This window comes from Pollachius pollachius (genome assembly GCF_949987615.1).
Source record: "Pollachius pollachius genome assembly, chromosome: 2".
Classification (NCBI taxonomy): Eukaryota; Metazoa; Chordata; class Actinopteri; order Gadiformes; family Gadidae; genus Pollachius; species Pollachius pollachius.
The window spans coordinates 3589302-3608872 of NC_136935.1; the positions used below are offsets into that span (position 1 = coordinate 3589302).

The 19571-nt window shown below is 44.6% G+C and overlaps 1 protein-coding gene across 1 annotated transcript in view; it reads right to left on the bottom strand.

Moving 5' to 3' along the window:
- Positions 1–19571, bottom strand: part of wdr27 (WD repeat domain 27) — a gene marked incomplete at its 5' end in the record, with an annotated part of 46055 nt that overhangs the window by 4330 nt on the left and 22154 nt on the right. Inside the window, 2 exons of the mRNA XM_079730479.1 lie at positions 9544–9642; positions 15649–15751. Coding sequence (XP_079586605.1) covers positions 9544–9642; positions 15649–15751 — 202 coding nt within the window. The remainder of the gene's footprint in view (positions 1–9543; positions 9643–15648; positions 15752–19571) is intronic.

The window sequence follows — 19571 nt, forward strand, 5'->3', positions numbered from 1 at the left end:
GTCTGCAGCCTTAACCTCAACCGCTGACTGCATCCGCTAATGAGTTCGACCAACTTCACTGCTGGGGTGGTTAACCATAAGATGCCCTTCTAGTTGGCTCTCAGCTCAATTCCCAGGGAAACCCCAATTTCCAGGGTTTCCGCCTTTGCTGTGTACTGCCACCAGTTGAAGTACATGCACCATCTTTAATGTCTCTGAGTTTACCCAGATTAGTCCGGGACTGATTGGTTGGTGCTGAATAAAGCCAGGTAGCAGGGGCTGCAGACTGGAGCTCACTGAATCCAACAGTGGTTTCCCTTAGGAGGCACAGCTGAGCATAGTTAGCGGTTGGCACCGACGTTTATGTAAAAGAAGACCTTCCTTGTACTGTACATACAGTATATACAGTCCAGCCATATTAAAGCTTCAGTATTTTGCCAAGATGGATAATAATCACTTACGTTGCATTATATTAGATTTAGAACCAACTACCAATCTGTCTATCCATCCCCTTCCACCCGTCTTTTCCGGAATGTATGGAGGGAAAGAAATACTGCTTAACATCCAGAATGGAGTGTGTGTTCCCCGACAGAGGACAACTGCACACACACACATCTGGATCATTTTAATCGGTGACATATTCTGGATACATTTGATCCGTCCGTATGCGGGCCAAGATCCTCAGTTCATCACTTCCTGTGCGTTGACAGCCTCGCGCCGTTGACATCCCGCCAGCCGGTTGTAGAGGAGAGATCCCCCTTCAGCTCCGTCTCACGCCAATGTGATATTCAGGAAGAGCCAGCAAGGCCCACCTTGGTGTTTACTGTCTGACCCCCATCAACCCAGCAGTCTGCTGGCCGCGGCCGGGGCCACTACATCAGTGGAGAGACCCAAGGAAAGAATAGCAGTGGCTTCGGTTTGCTTCGGAGTGGTCGCTCAAGGTCAACCAAAGGCCATCGGACGATCACGGAAAGAAACGAGGCAACGGGTCAGCGGAGACGCCATCTGCTATCATTCTCACGGAAACATGTTGGATTTGATAGGACACACCGCCATTCAGACATATGGACACAGGAGTGTCAAAAGCGTACGAGCGCCATTGAGGTGATTCATGGCTCATGTGTTGGCCTGGATGCAGCGACGGTCAGAGCTTCAACCCGGAGAGACAGCTGCTAGTGTCATTGAGGGGTTACCGTCCTTCACTTAGTTCAACACATCAGTCATAAATGTGCTCGCACTCGGGGAAGCGCCGATGGGAACTGTTCTTTGTGTACTCGTGTGCAGAGCGCCATAATGGGTTCAGAAACTGCGTGAAAGTTATCAGATGCTCCGCAGGAGTTTTACGAGGGCCTAATGGTTTATGTGGCATTTGATTTCGTACACCGTGACCTTATTTAGGGTTTCGAACGTCAGATGTTTGATCAATGTTTGATGCATGATCAACATTGTGTGGAGAAATGTCGTTTTCACGCACAAAGGTGCAGGAATACTTTCAATTCAGATATTAACAGCTTATGTGTTCACCCTTGACACTGTGTTGTCTTGTTTAGCTGAATTGTATTAATATAAGCCCCTCATAAATTACTCAATACCTAATATATTAAGCCTTTCTTAAGCCAAATGTCCCATAAATATAACAATTATCCACAATTGTCATACTATTGATTTGATAAAGCAGAAATCCAGATTATTCAAATATTAGTCTTGGTTAAATTTGCTCCAGGGCTCCTGGTGAGCTCATCATTTAGATTTTGAAACACATTAAAGGTGACAACCATCGTATACAACCGCATCCCAGTGGTTCATTCTGCAAAGCCGGACACACTAACCTGCTTACTTGAACTCCACATTGATATGCCTCTGGTTACTGCCTATTTCCTTGAACTCCACATTGATATGCCTCTGGTTACTGCCTATTTCTTTGAACTCCACATTGATATGCCTCTGGTTGCAGACTGTTTCCTTGAACCAAACATTGATATGTCTCTGGTTACAGCCTGCTTCCTCGCCTTAACTCCTAGACACCCATGGGTTATAATTTGATTGAATATCCTTGTGAGGACGAGGAGCTGGGCTGCAGAGAGAGCCATTAATTAGTCAAACCTCCAATGAATGAATGTGTCCTTCGGGGCCAGATATGCACCTGAGGCTTGGCCTAACGTCCGTCAAAACTGCCAAAAAACGTGCAGGTCTACTCCTATGGAACCGGGAGTTAGATTCCCAACAAGGAATGCAATGAGAAACCACTCAAGTTTTTACAAGAGGGCAAAATGGAGCGACATTAACAGTTGAGCCTTCTCATTACTGAGCAAATAAACCCTGGGGGGCTGCGTGGGGTGGTCTTTGAAGTGTTGTGAATGAATGTGATACAGTATGCACAATACTGTCTGCCTTTTGAATGTGAAATACAAAAGGGTTTCAGGACCGGGAAATGTACAAATACACATAAGGATCTCCTATAGCTAACCCTGAGCGGGCAAGGCAGCAATTTACCAGGGCTGCGTCTAGATCCCTTAACCCCATCCTTCTTTATAGATGTCTGTTTGTGTGCTGCGCTGATCCGCAAGAGAGACGAGGAAGTATGTGGAAGGACTTCAGGCAGACATTAGATGAGAGGAGAAGGGAATCAAGGTTAATCAGAAGCAGACTCTGAAGACCCAGCCAAGCTCTTAACAGAAACGAACCGACCAAATCTGGGGAGTTTAGACCCGACTTTTCATCTCTCTGTAGCCCATGGGTTACTTGTGAGTCAACGAAACAAAAAGACAACATGTTTGTTATCGTATTATGCATGCTCATATAAATCAGCCTACATTTATGTGACATTATGATTGCAGTTTTTACTGTTGTTTTACTGTTATTGTTCGTGTCCCACCATTTTTAGTCCTTCCATATGCAATAGTTTAGTAATTGCTTGATAAATTCTTGCTGCTCGCTGCAGGGGTGGACAGTGCCCACTGCCGGTATCGCTAACAAATTGGTTCACACAACAAAATGTTTCAGCAGGGTCTACTACTGGTCTGAGTGGGACCGTTCTGACGGTTGATGAGTTTAGAGGTAGCTGGCTCATATTGAATTACTGCGTACATTGAAAAGATAACTGCACAATGACAAATTACAAACACAAATTATGAAGACAATCCATTTTCTGTGAATATAATACAAGCAAAATTGGCATTACGGTCAGGATGTGGAAAAAAAAGTGTAGGACCTTACAGGTTTTAGTGGAAAAGTAAAATCTGATCTTGCAACGCAATATGACGAAATGGACCTGATCTTCAACAATTATTATTCTCTTAAATCATTTGGATTTGGCCTTAAAGGGCCCCTATTTCACCCTCACCAGGTCTTCGTGTGATATATCATTCTAAGCCATTTCAAGATCCATCCACTTGTGTCATCACAAATGGGGCTGTCCTTCAAGGTATATCATGGATAGATTAAAGCCCCGGTCACCTTCCTGCTGGACTGTACCAACTGTTTGCCCAGGGTTGAATAGGGGCCCCCTTTATACTTTCAAGTTTCAAGTTCAAGTTTACTTTATTTTATACCCAGAGGTAGATTTTGATTGCAGTATAGAGTCATCAGCATACACACGCATGGGAAAAAACATGGAGGAACATATCAAACATCATCCAGCTAAGGACAGTAGAACAAAATGGCAAAGGGGCTTCCTTCCAACTTGGCATAGTGACCAACTTTGATATTCTACAGAAGGCCCAAAGTGGGACCATCAGCAATGCGCTGCATTAAACAAGCCTTGCCTCCCTGAAACAAAATAATAAGCTACTCCTCAAATCATTACAAATCTACATGAAATCAATCACTTTAAGAGGAACGCCCAGACCACAGTGCAGCTCAGTGGCCCCAGCATGGGGGCTTGGGCAAGGCACGACCCTCGTTGTTGCTCGCCGCTGACCGCTTTCCGCGTTCAAACACTCGTGCGTGAGAACGGCAAGCGGTCAGCGGCAGTGTTAGGGACTGAGAGAGACTTGATGTACATATCCCTCTGTGCTGATGGAAGCTGGAGAACACGAAACAAGGTCAATTGGCCACCTGACTGTATAATTGACAATAGCATTTGTTATGTTAACTACAATGCTATTAATACTGCAATGTTAATTGAGATTGATGTATGTTGCGCCCGACAAATAACAAAACAGTGGCTCTGACACTGTGGCGGGGATGTTGATTTGTGGCTGCTTAGGAGAAGTATATGGTGGCTAAGCTCCAGTATTTGTTGAAAAGCCCACTCTGGATGTAATTAGAAGGCAGCCCAGGCCGGCCATGTGCCTTCTATAGCGCCACAATTAGGTTTTTGTGGGAATTTTCTGCCTACTCAAGAGAGCCATACCTGGTTTTCATCAGTAACTCAAATCCGGACTGCAGTCTTTACTTGTTGCTCATAGTCAGAATTAAACATTTATTGGGGATGGTTAAAACAGTTCAAACTCAATTACTTCCATTCTTTCGATTCTGATTGAAAGGTCAATAAAAAAGATAACTGATTGATTTAGTAGGGGATGTTTGTTGTATTTTCCTGGCAGGTCTACTCTTAAAACAAGCCCTCCTCCTCTAAAATGCAGCACACACAAGCTAACGTGATTCATTATGTTGACTGATTCCCTGATCTGGCAGGGCTAAGGCCATCCTCCGAGCCCGGGTTCTGCTGCTGTTGTCATGCCACTAGAGTAAGCTGCAGACCCATCAGAGCCCACCGGTTACGGCTTCCACGTAGACCGACCCAGACTGACAGGCCGGGGCCGAGATGGTGACTGACACGCACTTGAGAACAGAGGGAACTATTGTATCCGACAGAGTTTGTGTAGAGCTTCAGATGAACAATGGCCCAAATCCAAATGAGAGAAAATGGCAGTGATGGGTACCACACAGTGATTTTTTTAAAAAGCTCTTTTTAGTATTTAGCGTTTTTTCACTTTATGTTGTGCAAAGCGACTGAAAACCATTCTCTGGAACCCATGACATGGGATACATGGACGTGGAAGTAAGATCAAATATAAGCAGGAATGTGTTTCATGTGGACATCTCTCTGCTCGGTTCATTCGCCTTGCAGCCCTGCACACGTTTGGCATGACAGAATTGCTCTGAGCAAGAATGTTCTTTTTCTTGTCTACAAATAGCAACTTTGAATCCTAACATCTGCATATTTTTTCTTTGTGGCTAACCATCTCCACTCCTTAAATACACCCATCTTTCCCACTGGCAAACTGCTGCGTATGGGGTGAAGATGACAGGGTTGCTGATCAGGTTTGTCAACTGTTACCCTAGCATTTAGTTCCAAACGTTATATTACATTATAACATTATAGTTAAAAAATATGTAACTTGTGTCTTTATGCCCAAGAAAATGTGCATTTGATCGAAAGTGGTGTCCCTTAAGATCACGCACTGCTGCACATATACTGGCTTGAAATGACTACACATCATGTGTGGTGCACATCTAAGCCGTACGAACGAAACCTTAGAAACAAATATTTTGAAGGCTGCATAGCATGCATTGGCCTTTATTAAAAGAGCTTATGTTTGTCTCTTCCACCGGCAGAGGCCAGAAAGTTGAATGTGGTTTGATGGATGTACTTACTCTTATGTTTTTTTTCCTACCCATACTCCCTTCAACAGCAGGAACCATGATTAATCAAACCAGTAAATGTTTTTCCATGCCTAAAAAGTCAAATGTTTCTAGTCTTTAGCCAATGGCTGCAACCTTTTTTTTTTGGTGGAAAAAAACCCCTTGAAACGCTTCAATATTGATGGCTGTGATGCGCAATTTCCGTCTCTGTACAATGTGTTTCTTTTAAGAAACTTCTACGGACCAGTGATCTGTTAGACCTGCAGTAAACCACCTTTAATCTTTTGGCAGGTGCAGCAGTTTAGTGGATAACAGTGGTATTTATAACACACTGTTCTGTGTTCCTCTCCATTTTATCACATAATTAGTCCGCACCGCTGCACTCCCCAACGCCGACCATCTTAAGTGGAATGATCCCTTTTGGATGTGCATGGAACACTGTCAAAATCTCCCCATAGCCTACTCTCCTTTACCAGTCTTCCCTGCATCCGTAGGTCTTCAACGTCTTTATTTAAATCACCTGGCTCCTCCTTTTCTTGTAACACTAATTGAATTAGAATTTGTGAGGGAGAAACTTATAAAAAGCATAAATGTAAACTGAGATTTCTTATTGATAATCTAGCGAATTTACGAATTTAAATCACATGTAAACTTCATTAAATATATAACCACACATCTTGCAATATTATAAATCAACATTATCTAGAGACAGTGATCGGGGAACCAGAATCATCCAACAGAGACATATTGAAGGAAGGTTGAGAGTGATGCAAGTTGACGGGCTCTGATTGATGAAGTGTGCCTTCACATTCTGCAGATCGCTCCTCAGCTCGCTAGTCAAACGTGCAACACTCATTTTCCACTTGGGGAAGTTGCCTCTGTCCAGCGCTGGGATGTCAGGGCTGAACGGAACAAAAGACTCTGTGAGGGCCACGCTTCTTCAGTCCAAAAGGAAATCAACAGAGTCCCACGGCAAACGCGGCCCAAGTCGTAATGCTGCACTTTTAAAGGCTATGTTATGTGCAAAAGGAGCTTCGGTCTGTCCTCTGGGGGATCTTTACCATGGTAATAAAGTGCTACCTTTTACGAATTGTTCCTCTGCAAAAAAAGCCTCTGAGGATTTATTTTGGAAGAGATATAGACGGGATATCGGAAGCCCTTTTTGAGTTTAAATTTTGCTCTGCTGTAATGACAATTCAAGACTTTCATAGACATTTGTTCTGTTTTGGGTTTTTGGAATACCTTAATTTCTTGAGTAAGCGAGTTTTCCTTTCCTGTTTAAGGGCCTATGGGCTGTTCTTGTTTTTGAGTTGAGCTGAGTAAGTAAAACTTTACTTGAATCTGGACTTGTAATTGTGTCTAAAATAGGTAGCAAGGCTCAGGAAAATTCTTTAAAAGTGCAGTGTTTACAATTTAGTGGCCTCTAGCGGAACGGATTTGGCAGAAATTGAATATAATATTCATTAGTATGTTGAAATGAGGAGGGAACAAAAGGCAGATGGAAAATAAGATGTTATGATTTTGTTAGCTTAGAATGAGCCCTGTCTATCTACAGGGTCCCCTTCCCCAGAGTCCAGGGGCCCTCTTCCCATGAGCCCACCATGTTTCACCGCCATGTTTCTACAGAAGCCCGGAATGGACAAACGGCACTGTAGAGAACCAGTTTTTAATTTAATCAACGCACGTGCGCGCACACTCACACACGCGCGCACGCACACACCCACACACACAGACACACACACACACACACACACACACACATATACACACCTACACACAGTCCTCTAGGGGGATAAAAGTCTTAAGTTACTTAAAATGTTTAACTTTAAAATACCTTAATATAGATCAAGTAAATATTTTTGGGACTCGATTGGCAGAAATGACTCAACAAGACCAACTTAAGCCTTTGGCCCTTTTCCCGTCTCTTCCAGGATGAACAACACAGTGAGTTATATCTGGACGGGACGTATTGTGTGGTCAAGAATCATTAAGGTAATATAAATAACGTAGGACATAAACTAAAACAGACGTTGATGTGGATTTAATATTATGACATGAGTGTTGTTAAAAAATTAACTACGTGGACAGGTCTGACGTTAATACGGGAGCCAACTGTTCAACATAGTAACACACACACGCGTGTACTTTGCTTAGTCAAAATGCGTGTCCTGTCGCCCATTTGTAATTCACGGTTGGAATACAATTTGAGTAATTTGTTAATCTCCATATAAATCAATATGACTGTTCTGTGGTTGGGTTTGCCAACGCTCTATTTCACACTTAACACATGAGTAGCTCCATTGTGCTCGTAGAATACCGCTGAGAAAAACAGATTACAAGATATATCTACTGTTGTACTGTATATCTAAATGTTTTCTTAAATATAACAACTGCAAAGATAAGACACAATAAATTGGCTTCTTGTACAATAAATTACAGCTTTTAGTCCTAACCACACACACAGCACACCTACACACACACAGACACACACAAACACACACTCTCTCATGCACGCACACCATCACATTCTCTCACAAACACACACACACTCTCTCATGCACGCGCGCGCACACACACACACGCGCACACACACACACACGCGCACACACACACACACACACACACACACACACACACACACACGCGCACACGCCCACACACACACACACACACACACACACACACACACACACACACACACACACACACACACACACACACACACACACACGCAGACAGCGATGTTGACCTTACCCTTGGGGAAAAATAACAGCTAGCCAACCCTGTTTGACCTCCACCATGGGCTGTCACTCTCCCATTACTGCCACACTGACACACAACCAGGAAGTCACTGATCGGGAAGCCCTGCTTGCATTATGTGTCTCAAACATTACACAACGTTAATCAGGCATGCTATTTTTGGAGTTTGTTTGATGTGATGCCATACATTGCATGATAACACCACATATCTGTTGTCCTGCTCCCAGAAAGACTAGACATTTAGATTAGAAATGCAGGTGGAATGTGATGAGATGTATACTTTGTTGTACCTCCCAGTAAACCTTCATTCTCACTTTACCCAAAATATCTAAATTATTCAATTATTCAAAGATCACTCAACCAGGACAAGACTAAAGTGAACAGGGCATGCGTACATAGTCACTCAATCACAACCAAAGGGGTGATGGCCTTCTGCACTAGGTCTACAGGCAGGGGGGGGAATTACCCTCTCAACCTCTTCATGACCTCGGTGACCCTGGCCTTAAACGGAGACCTGTTATCCCCACTCCTCATCTTCCAGCTGTCAAGCCGTCCTGGCATGCTCCAGACTAGCTACAAGGTCCGGCACGTCAACAATGTCCGACGGAGATGACGTTCGCTGACCAGAATTTATTCTACTGAGGCCATCAAAAGCCAAATGTGCTTTTGGAGATTCATGGGAGATTCATTGAATTCCAAAACAAAAAGCGAATACATTCTTTATCTGGGCTTAAGTGTCGGCTGTATTGCCAACATTTGGACACCAGATAGGAGTTCTACGAATGAATTGAACCAAACCACACCAAGTCAAAACTAATGGAAGATAAATAACTTTATGAAAACTCCTCAATTCCGATAAAGATCTGTGTGTTAAAGTAAACGCCTCACACTTTACATTTAGTGCTTCAAAAGGCTGACCAGGAACTTTAAAGTGCGCAACCCTTAAGCTAGATATAGATAGATAGAGATGGATATAAAGAGATAGACACTGCTTTGTGTAGCTTGATATTGATATGAATACATAGATAAAGTGTGACGCAGATAAAGACAGATAGAGATCGATAGATATGGAATAGATAGAATGGATGGAGCCAGACAGATATAGTTGGATGTAGATATATACAGAGATAGAGAGAGATTCTATGTTTACAAGAGACTCATGCAGAAAGATGTCGAGGGTAGTATAGGTAGTACAGATTGTGGGACAGTCCTGACCTCAGGTGTGGCGGGGTTGAAGGCCACACGCAGGACGGTGTCAGAGTCTCTGTGGAGCTTGTGGAGGAACCTGTTGCTGCGGAGGTCATATATGTAGGCCTGGAAATAAAGAGGGCAGTAAAACACACTAATGTACACATGAATGGCACTCAATCAAAGGCTACATAAACCGAACAATATGTTAGACCCGGAGAGGCACTTCAGCGCTCTGTGCTTTAATAATACTTTATCAGTCACAGGTTGAATTGGACTAGGTTTGGACGTCTCTCTCTCTCTCTCTCTCCCCCCCCCCCCCCACCCTCTCCCCCATTGACATGAGCACAGATAAGTCCAGACAGGGATGTCTGCTACCAGACGACGACTCATCAGATTCCTGCAGCTGTTCCTCATTATACCTCCTGGAGAGGTTGGACGCATGCTCTCTAGCGTGCTTTCCAGCTCACTACCTAGCACACTACCTAGAACAATACGTAGATCACTGCCAGGCTCACTCCCTACCTCACTACCTAGTTCACTACCTACACACTACCTAGCTCACTTAATAGCTCAATACCTAGCTCTCTTCCTACCACACGACCTATTACAGGAAAATATGGCCTGTGAAACCTTTTAGAACAACTTTATTAAAGGGCAATACAAATAAAATGGACTCCCTTGACCTGACTTATAGAGACCGTTACTGTGAATACATATTTCAACAGTACGTGCTTACACACACGTTCACACCTAAAGCATGCTGCGATGATAACCACGATATATAACAGGATAACATTGCAGTGCGTTTCCACCATCGGATACACTCATCAAAGATCGGTTCTGGGACATATTTTGGTGTCAAATGGTCCAGGGTGCATTTTTAGACCGTGCACGTTTCTTTTCCATGATTGTTTAGTGAAATATGGAGAGTGGAGACAAGTACAAAATGTGTTTGGCTGCAGGAAATCTCAGGGCAGCAACAAATAAAGACTGGCTCGCTCACTACCGTGCACATTATCAGATTCCAAGAAGTGCTGGAGCTGTCCAATAGCCAGGTTGCCTCCATTGGCTGCCCTGAGTTCCCGCAATTAATAACCAGCGGCGGCAGCAGCAGCAGCAGCAACGATCATATGTTATTCCACTGCTCTCACCGAACACATATACCATGAGAGGGGGGCTGGGGGCTGGGAGTGAAAAGGGAGGCGCTGTTCCGAAAGGCTTTGAAAGGCAAGTATAGGGGACAGCATGGAAAAGCAATTAAGCAGTTGTGCATCAATGTGGATGTTTCGGCGGAAAAAAAGGTCCCAGTCCAAGCAGAAATCTTTGAGTCAGGCCGAGGCGCTGTCCTCACGTCAAGCGGGAGGTGAATGTGATACAGCTTCTGCTGGTCTCAGGCTTTCCACTCCCATTAGGATTCACCCAATACTACTTAAGGGGTCTCAGCACAGCGTGTACCGAGCACTACTTGGAGGATCTGAATTCATCATTTTCCGAATGTTGCCTCAAAACGAAAACAATGTCTTTGCTGAGTGCTACTGAATCCCTCTCCTGTCGTTGCCCCTATAGCCATCCTGAGGAAGACTCTGATCGGGGAGGGGGAGGGGGCTGTGGGCTAGAAGCTGGTGAGGAAGGCCAGCACTGCTGTGGGGCTGGAGCCAGGACCTTGATGGGGTGCTTGAGAGGAAGAGGAGCAGGAGGAAGGTCAAGGCCCTCCTGTGGGAAGCCGTCTCATCCTCTCCATGACGAGCTGTGGCGAATGAGGGGCAGCTTCAGCAACAGGCTCATCACTCCTCCAAAGGAGCTTTCCATTCCTTTGTCCCGACCGCCATGAGATTGTACAACAACTCCCCCCCCACCCACCCCCTTATTGATTTGCTGAATCATTTGGATTTGTTTGACACATACGTCTGCACATAGAGCTGCATTCATTAAGTGGCTATGACAAATTAAGCAGAGGCTGACATTTAAGACCGCCATCATGAGGTTAAGAGACTAAAGGGCTGATTATGGTTCGACGTTCACGCAACGCAAAGACCACTCAGACGCTTCGACGCAGTCGTGAACCTTTATGGTTCTGCGTCAGGTTTTAGTAGGCGGCCCAATCACAGCCCTTGCTGCTGCGTCGCCTTGACAGAAGGTTACAATTTTTTTGAGCCGCACGTCCGGCCCTCGCAGGTGGAAGCAAGGAGGGTCCGCAAGGACGTAAGGGGTCCGTAACCTCCTTGCATTGTGTGAACGTGGGACCATAATCAGCCCTTTACGCTGATATACTATGATAAAATGTTCTGATTCAACCTTCATGTTAGTGTCCCTTCAAACACCTCAAGAGGACAGATTTATCATTTGTTTAAAGAGCATTTGAACAATTGGCAGTGGAAAATCCATGTATCCTTTGAATACACGGCCAGGGTGAGATAGCTTATTTAACGGTTTGATGGTCCGCCAGTATTTCAACGGGGCATCTGTTGTGTGAGCCAGTGACTATACATTTTATGCCTCACACATTCTTTGCGCTGTGAGGGGCCAGTGGGCAGTAAAACTTTGTGACTTTGGAAATTCTTTATGAAGACATGATGGATGGCTAAGGAGTGATGATGAAGCCATAAGCTAGTGGAGGAAGTTGGCCTCCACCCAAGACTTTATTGTCACACGAGTAAACCTGTAAAAGGCCAGCAGTCACCCTTAAAGCACTAAACGAAAAACTCAAAACACCCATGTTTTTCCTGAGCAAGAATATCATCAAATGTTTTACTTTATCAAGGAGGCCAGGATCCATGTTGGATTTACAACGTGCCGAACATGGTCTGAGTCAAAACGATGGGAAAAACTAAATTGATCAAGCATTTTTTTATTTTGAAGTCCCTTACGTGACACACTTTTCCCCAGTCAAACAAAGTACATGATTCAACAGTTTGTAATGGAAGCCCGAATGAGCTCCTGCTGCTGGGACTGATAAGTTGCAAAGGAAATGGAAAGTGTGCCACAAAGCAACATTCATTGTCTATAATTACAGACCAGAATAAACATGACAAATTTAAATTACATGTTTTGGAGACTTGGTTGGACAGGTTGACTATAACAACCTGCCCTACACAAATGTTTGCTATGGTTCGAACATTAGGCCAGTTTTGGCTGGAGTTGAACTTTAACCCAATCAGATAAGTGGTTGTGATTTGTTCCTAGTTGTATAGACAACATTACGAAATATCAACAGGAAGAAATATAATTTCCTTTGGTGGTGAAACCAGATGATTCCTAATGAACCACTCACTCCAGCATTTTTTCGTGACCCTTTTCAACTCCATTGCGGCACGCTGGTAATCATGCGCTGAGAGTGGATTCTGAAAGCTAAGTCATACCTATCATCTGTGTCAATGAGGATCGTGGGCACAGACCACCAGGAAATGTACATTTCTCGAGATGGCTGTGGCCAGGCAGGGTTTCCAGGCATAGTGGCAAGGGGGGGTAAGAGGGGGGGCAGTCAACTTTATGAAATGCATCGAGGCAAAGCCCTGGGAAGTAAAATACCAGGTGTCTGTTCTATTGACATTTGGACATGAGACCCTCTATGAGGTCAGCGATCTATGTTCACAATACATGGTAGAGTATGGAAAAGTATTACATTGAAAGTTCATGATGCCATTCCAAGACCACAAAGTCTAGTAAAATTATACAGCCTAGCCTTTGCTAGTGATGTAACTGCTGCCTTGTGGTGGACATTCGCCTTGGGGTAGGGCGTTGCCGCTGCCCGTGCTATGTCATGTTATCCGGCAACATAATATCATGTATGTTTTTATGAATGGATCGATGCTGTCCATTGTTTGAATCCAATGGACAGCATCGATCCATTGTGGTACAGCTCAATTTAATGTGTAGAAACTCTCTTCCTGTCTTGACAGGAAGAGGGAAACAACCTGATTTTGTATTTATGAGGTCAGATCAGGTTATGAAAATTCAGTTCAGTACAAGTTTGCATATCAACAGCATTATTGGTGCAATTCTTCATCTTCCGTGGGGGTGAGAAAGACTATATATACTGTATCTATATGTTCATATCTATAATAGACATGTGATTTATGTTTTTATGTATCCTTAAACTGATGAAAGAATGGATATAAAACATCCGGGTGGCGTGGATCTGCAGTTCAGTCCAAATCGACTGCGTGAAGTATAAAAAAAAATAAGGTTAAGAAAGAAAAGTAAATTGCTATAAACTGTGTTCCCAAATGGACCTTCAGTTTTATAAGTCTCATTGTGCAGCAAGAAGCCACTGATATGAGCAACAAATTCATCACCGACAGGTGTGCCTGTTAAAGGCCTAATAAAGCCTAGGTTGCCTTCAGAAGTTCCAGAGGATATAGATGTCATAACGCTGTCCAAGCCATGCTTGAAGTCTGTGCCAGGACATAAACTGTGTTATGTGCACATTTAGCACATTCCCCCCCACCCTCAAGTCTGTTTCAATCAGGCGATGAAAGGCAACGGCACAAGGTGCAAGGACAATGCTTTATTGTCTGTGGTCTCTGAAGGATGCCTCGTGCAAAACACAAAGGTGTCAAACAGAAAATGGATGCCAGAAGGTTTGGATGTTTGAAAAATATGAAAATGGATTATACATTTGATAAACAACACGTGTGTATCCCCTTTACTTGGGCCTGAAATTAGCCTGCTCTGCTTGGAGGGGGTGGGTTCTAGGGGAGTCTGGGTGGGGGTCTACCTAACGGTCTAGCTGAGGCACTCAGAGGGGTCCACATGTGGGGGTCTTGAGGCTCCCCCCCTGAGAAATCTGAGCTACTTTAAATACATTTCCAGCCTTTCTACAAAACCTCAAACAGGGAATTGAAATGAATTATTTATGAAGACTTTGGGGGAAAACTTATTTTATAAAGCCCCATTGGCAAGCGTGGAGATCTAATATGTGCATTAGCCTATAAGCCTATCATTTCCAGTAACAAATAATGTCCCCGGTTGCTTCCATGCGATTAGCCTCGGCCGGGCTGCTGAACTCTTCCAATGTTACTGGCTCGAAGCGTGTTTGTTAAATCCCCCTTTTTCTTCTCTAATGCAGATTCGAAACACCTGTGCCTGTAAAAAAAGGGGTCTATCCTTTATTGCGCCGCATCTGCGGTACGGGAAACCGAACACCGCATCCAAGTCTGTCCAATACTCTGTCCATGGTCCCCCTCCGCACCAGCTCAAGTTAAACTGCCCGTGCCGTTGTGCCGACGAAACACTCAGGGAAGGCCAAATGTCAAGGCTGGGAAGGCCCACCGTGGTTCAGGCCAGGGGCTGAGAAAGGAGCCAGGGCTGTATTGGCGCTTGCACAGTTGGGCTAGTGTGTGGGGCTGTGTTGCCTGCTGATTGGGGTGGTTACTAGGTATTTTGATAAGGAAATGGTGCATTAAGGTAGCAGATGACAGTGAGAGAGAACGGTGGAGAGAGAGAGAGAGAGAGATTTTGATGAAGGGCTAACACAGGAAATGGTGCATTAAGGTAGCAGATGACAGTGAGAGAGAACGGGGGAGAGAGAGAGAGAGATATTGATGAAGGGCTAACACACACACACACACACACACACACACACACACACACACACACACACAAACACACGGCTTGCAACCAGGCAGCTGAGTTTGAAAAAGTATGAACCGCAGGAGATAAAGTATTAGAAGGTATGAGAAGACTCACAAAACGAAATGCCGTGTGCAGCCTTAAATCAGAACAACAGTGTCATTTTGCAAATCTCCCACACGAGACTCTCCAGAAGCAGAGAGCAGGGCACGCTAAATGGTATTCAACCATGGACGACTGCAAACAGAGAAATATCTGGTCAGTGCAAGTGACACCCTTAGTTGGCTTTGTCTCCGTTTATTTGTATGGCCAATACAACCCGAAGTTAGGAAAACATCTTACTTTGGTATGCAATTTTATTATTGGCTGAATCGAAAAAAAACGGGGAGATTATTTTTACGTTAAAGTTTGGCTACAAGGGGAGAGGCTTTTTGACATATAGGGGGGGGGGGGGGGGGGGGCAGTTTGAATATATACACTTCTGCCCATGCGTTTCGGGCCCGCCCTTACTGTTAAATTAGATGACGTGTACCGAGAGAAAAGTGCATCGCGACTTACACAGTTGTCCTCGGATCCAGAAGCGATGAATCGCCCGCACGGTGACATCGCCGAGTCGCAGGCGTGGCAGCGGTTGACGTGGTTCTCATATCGACGGACACACCTGGGTGAGAAGACAAACACAGTAAGAAAAACAGGCGTAAAACACACGTGTTTAAGAGGATAGTGTAATCACGGCTAGCATGTTTGACTCCCGGCCGAAACGGAACTTGGCTCAACCCCTAGTTCGCCCATCCAACCTCGCTTTGGATAAAAGCGTATGCTGAATGAGTTGAATAGATAAGAGAGAAAATGTGATGTGAATGTATCATGTGATAGCTTGTTGACTTTAGGACTGCTTCTCAGAGGGCTAGATTTCCCCAAAGGAATGAGGAATGGCTGGCCTGAACTCACTGACTCTGGGGAAATGCAGGACCTTCCCCCAAAGGTCGGTCTCTAATTATCCCTGTTTGTGGACGGATGCCCGACTACTCTCTCAGACGGCCAAACACTCTTCAAACACTTTTCAGAAGGAAAGAAAACACAGGTGCTGTGTGCTAACTCAACTCTTTGATGACTTGTGATGGTTTAGTTTTCTGTTCAGTTTGCTTGAGGATATATGCCACGTTATACAATAAATCCTAATTCATTCACAACATCACACTAAACCCTTGCATCCCCAAGATGTGTTTGATGAACAATCTATGTGGGTGTCAAGAATGCAAATAAATATATTTGAATGTCTAAAAGTGAACATGGTCGTGACCACCACCAGCCCGCATGCAGTTGGTGTTGATGGTGTGGGGAAACCCATCGACCGGATGCCCTCCTCCCAGAGCCCCAACCCCCCCCACGAAAGGCCGGTCACGGAGCCCACAGAGGGGCTCCTGCTCAGCAGCCCTTGGAATGCCAACTATGGTCTTCCCCCAATTCAGAAAGGTACACACACCCAGGGCTACTGGGGGGCAGGAAGCCCAGCGCAGTAAACGGTGGAGCGGGAGTCAGCCAGCTCCCTCCCCTCTCTCCCCCCTGCCCTGTTCCCCCCCCCCCCCCCCCCGCTGTGACCAGCTTCCGTTCTCATTCCTCAAGTGGCATGAAATAGCTACCCTCCTGTTGCCGCGGGGACCCTAGGCTGAATGGCTCTCATGAGGAAGGGGGAGAGAGACAGACAGAGAGAGAGAGAGAGACAGAAAGAGAGAGAGAGAGAAAGAGAGAGAGACAGAGAGAGAGAGAGACAGAAAGAGAGAGAGAGAGAGAGACAGAGAGAGAGAGAGAGACAGAAAGAGAGAGAGAGACAGAAAGAGAGAGAGAGAGACGAGAGAGAGACGGAGAGAGAGAGAGAGAGTGAGAGAGAGAGAGAGGGAGAGAGAGAGAGAGAGACATAGCGAGAGAGAGAGAGAGAGAGACATAGAGCGATAGAAAGAGAGAAAGAGAAAGAGAAAGAGAGGGAGAGAAAGAGAAAGAGAGAAAGAGAAAGAGAGAGCGAGAATTAGAGAGGAAACTCTATATATGTCTCCCAGCCTCATGTGCTAGTCTCATTTCAGCCGGAACCCCGAAAGTAGGTCACCCCCAGGTGATTTAGAGAAGAAAAAGAAAAACATCACCACCAAAATAAATGAAAAGCTAACGCAAAGAAGGGATTTAGAAGGAACCGGCTCGGTCAAAGTGTTATTGTAGTAGTACAATAACACTCACAAGTCCCGAGATGTTAGAAGTGTACTTAGGCCACCAGCAGAGAATAGCGTATCTCTTGGTAACTTGAAAAATGCAGAGGCCAAATCTGATTGTCGGAGCAGTACTCATGTTTTTAATGAATGCAGTGTATGCCATGGAAGGCCAGCTGATTGATGTCCAAAGATCAAATCAAGCATTGAATTAACAAAAAAGGAAGAAGGAATAGTAACTTGGTGACATTCGGCTACCATAACAAACACAACCCACCAACGCAAAGTTAGCAGGACAAGATAGCCATTCTCTCTTCTCGGTAATAGTGAGGCTTCTGTGGCTGTCTATGGATATGAGAGAGAGTGAGAGAGAGAGAGAGAGAGAGAGAGAGAGACTAGGGCCTACTAACATCTCCAGGGCTCGGTGAGAGAGTAATGACTTATATCTGGCATTTGTCTGATGAGTAACCCAGACTGCAGTGAGGGGGCTCGTCCCGTTATGCAGGAGCCCTTTCGCTTATCAGGGGGCTGAAAGCTTTTCACGAGCCGTGTCCTACAGTCAGGCCTAAAACAATCAACTGTTGGCAGATTTGGATCCTGTTTTTCCAACTTGATTTACATTAACGTCCTGAAGTTTAAATTAGAACTAAGTGGAAATGGTACCAATTGGAGAAACAAGCAATGTTTTTATTAACAATGGTGACCTCTCCTCCATTTCGGCCCCCATTCAGACCAAGATGAATGATCTTGTGCAACGTAGGAAGCCAAGAAGACATTGTGATGAGGATTTCCTTCAATGTATTCATTGCCATCACAGACTTCACAGGGAACTTAGGAAGCCACTGGCAATGTGTTATTTTACTCAAGAGAAACTCAAGAGAAACTGTCGAGTCACCAAAGGGTTTCACGTGCATAAATACATTATCGCAGGACGTCTTGTTTTCAGAGGCCTGACACATCACAGGGTAACGCATGGGGGGTGACAACCCCACACACAATGAGATCTGCAGGCGTACAGCTCGATGGAGAAAATACAAAACACGCAACGGGTCAAACCTGTGGTGAACGGGGCTCATGAAACTCTCCTTCTCCCAAGTGGACCTGGAAATCCAGCCGATTTATGGGAACTTTATGGGAATTAATCTCATTGTTTGTGGAGCATATAGCAACTTACCTTTCTGGTGTTTTCAATAGAAAAAACCCAATGTGTTACCCTTTGTTCGAAGCCTCAAACCGAGAATAGTCCTGCTAAGTGAGCATGATCATTTTGTAGGCGATAATGGGAGACTTCTCTGGGTATTTGTATTGGTAGAGGCTCTCTGTTTGTCGAAAGGTTCCACTCTGCCTGCCAGGCCAATTTTGAGGCTCTTAGGAGCTCGACTTGGTTAAAGGCAACCATTTTTTTTTCCTTCAAGCCAGGTCCGTCTGCACTTCATTACAATAACACAATTACCACTAGCTAAAACCAGGGATGAACAAAACGACATTTAAATACCCTCCCATTTCCTGGAAGTTAATGCAATAGTTGATGCAGAAACAAGCAACACATTGACCTCTCTTGCGGCCTGTTTTGTGTACCCACCGTTACCCGATGTACGTCATTGGCCATCGACATGCAACACGATGAAAGAGATTTCATCATCCCTGTAAGCTTTAGTTACTGTGGTAAGAGGGGGACAGCTACAACAACAAATGATTGGAGTTAAGTTGTACAGAGATGTGCTCAAAAAGTCTCAAATTTATGCTTCAACGTCAAAGCATTGCTTTTCAAAATATAATATAATTGCTAAAAATAACATTTGATCTGTTTGCACATTGTTGTATTGTTACACAATGCATATCTTAGAACAGTCAGAATGTCCACACACAGATGTTGTCAATGATAACCTTGTTATCCAAACTAAACATTTTATCTTAAGATCAAATCAGTTGATAACCGATCAGCAGGCCTGTCTGTTGATCAATACAAGCCAGAAGCCCAAATGTCAAACAAAAGGTGAGAAGGTAAATGCTGAAAGACAACTATTTGATATTGCAATGACTTGGTCTTTCACAACACAGACCTCCAGTTAGCTTCAGCGAAGCCACTTCTCAGATGGTTTTCTAGTTCTGGGTCTCCTGAATGGATTCTTACTCTTCTCGACGGGTTGTTTTTGTCTGTTGCCATAATAAACTTAGCCTCAGGCATTGGACTTTCTGAGGAACCTAACTGACAGCTCAGGATTTGTGACTGCGTGTGGCCAACTGCATTTAATATTTATTTGGACTGCCGGCCTTGAA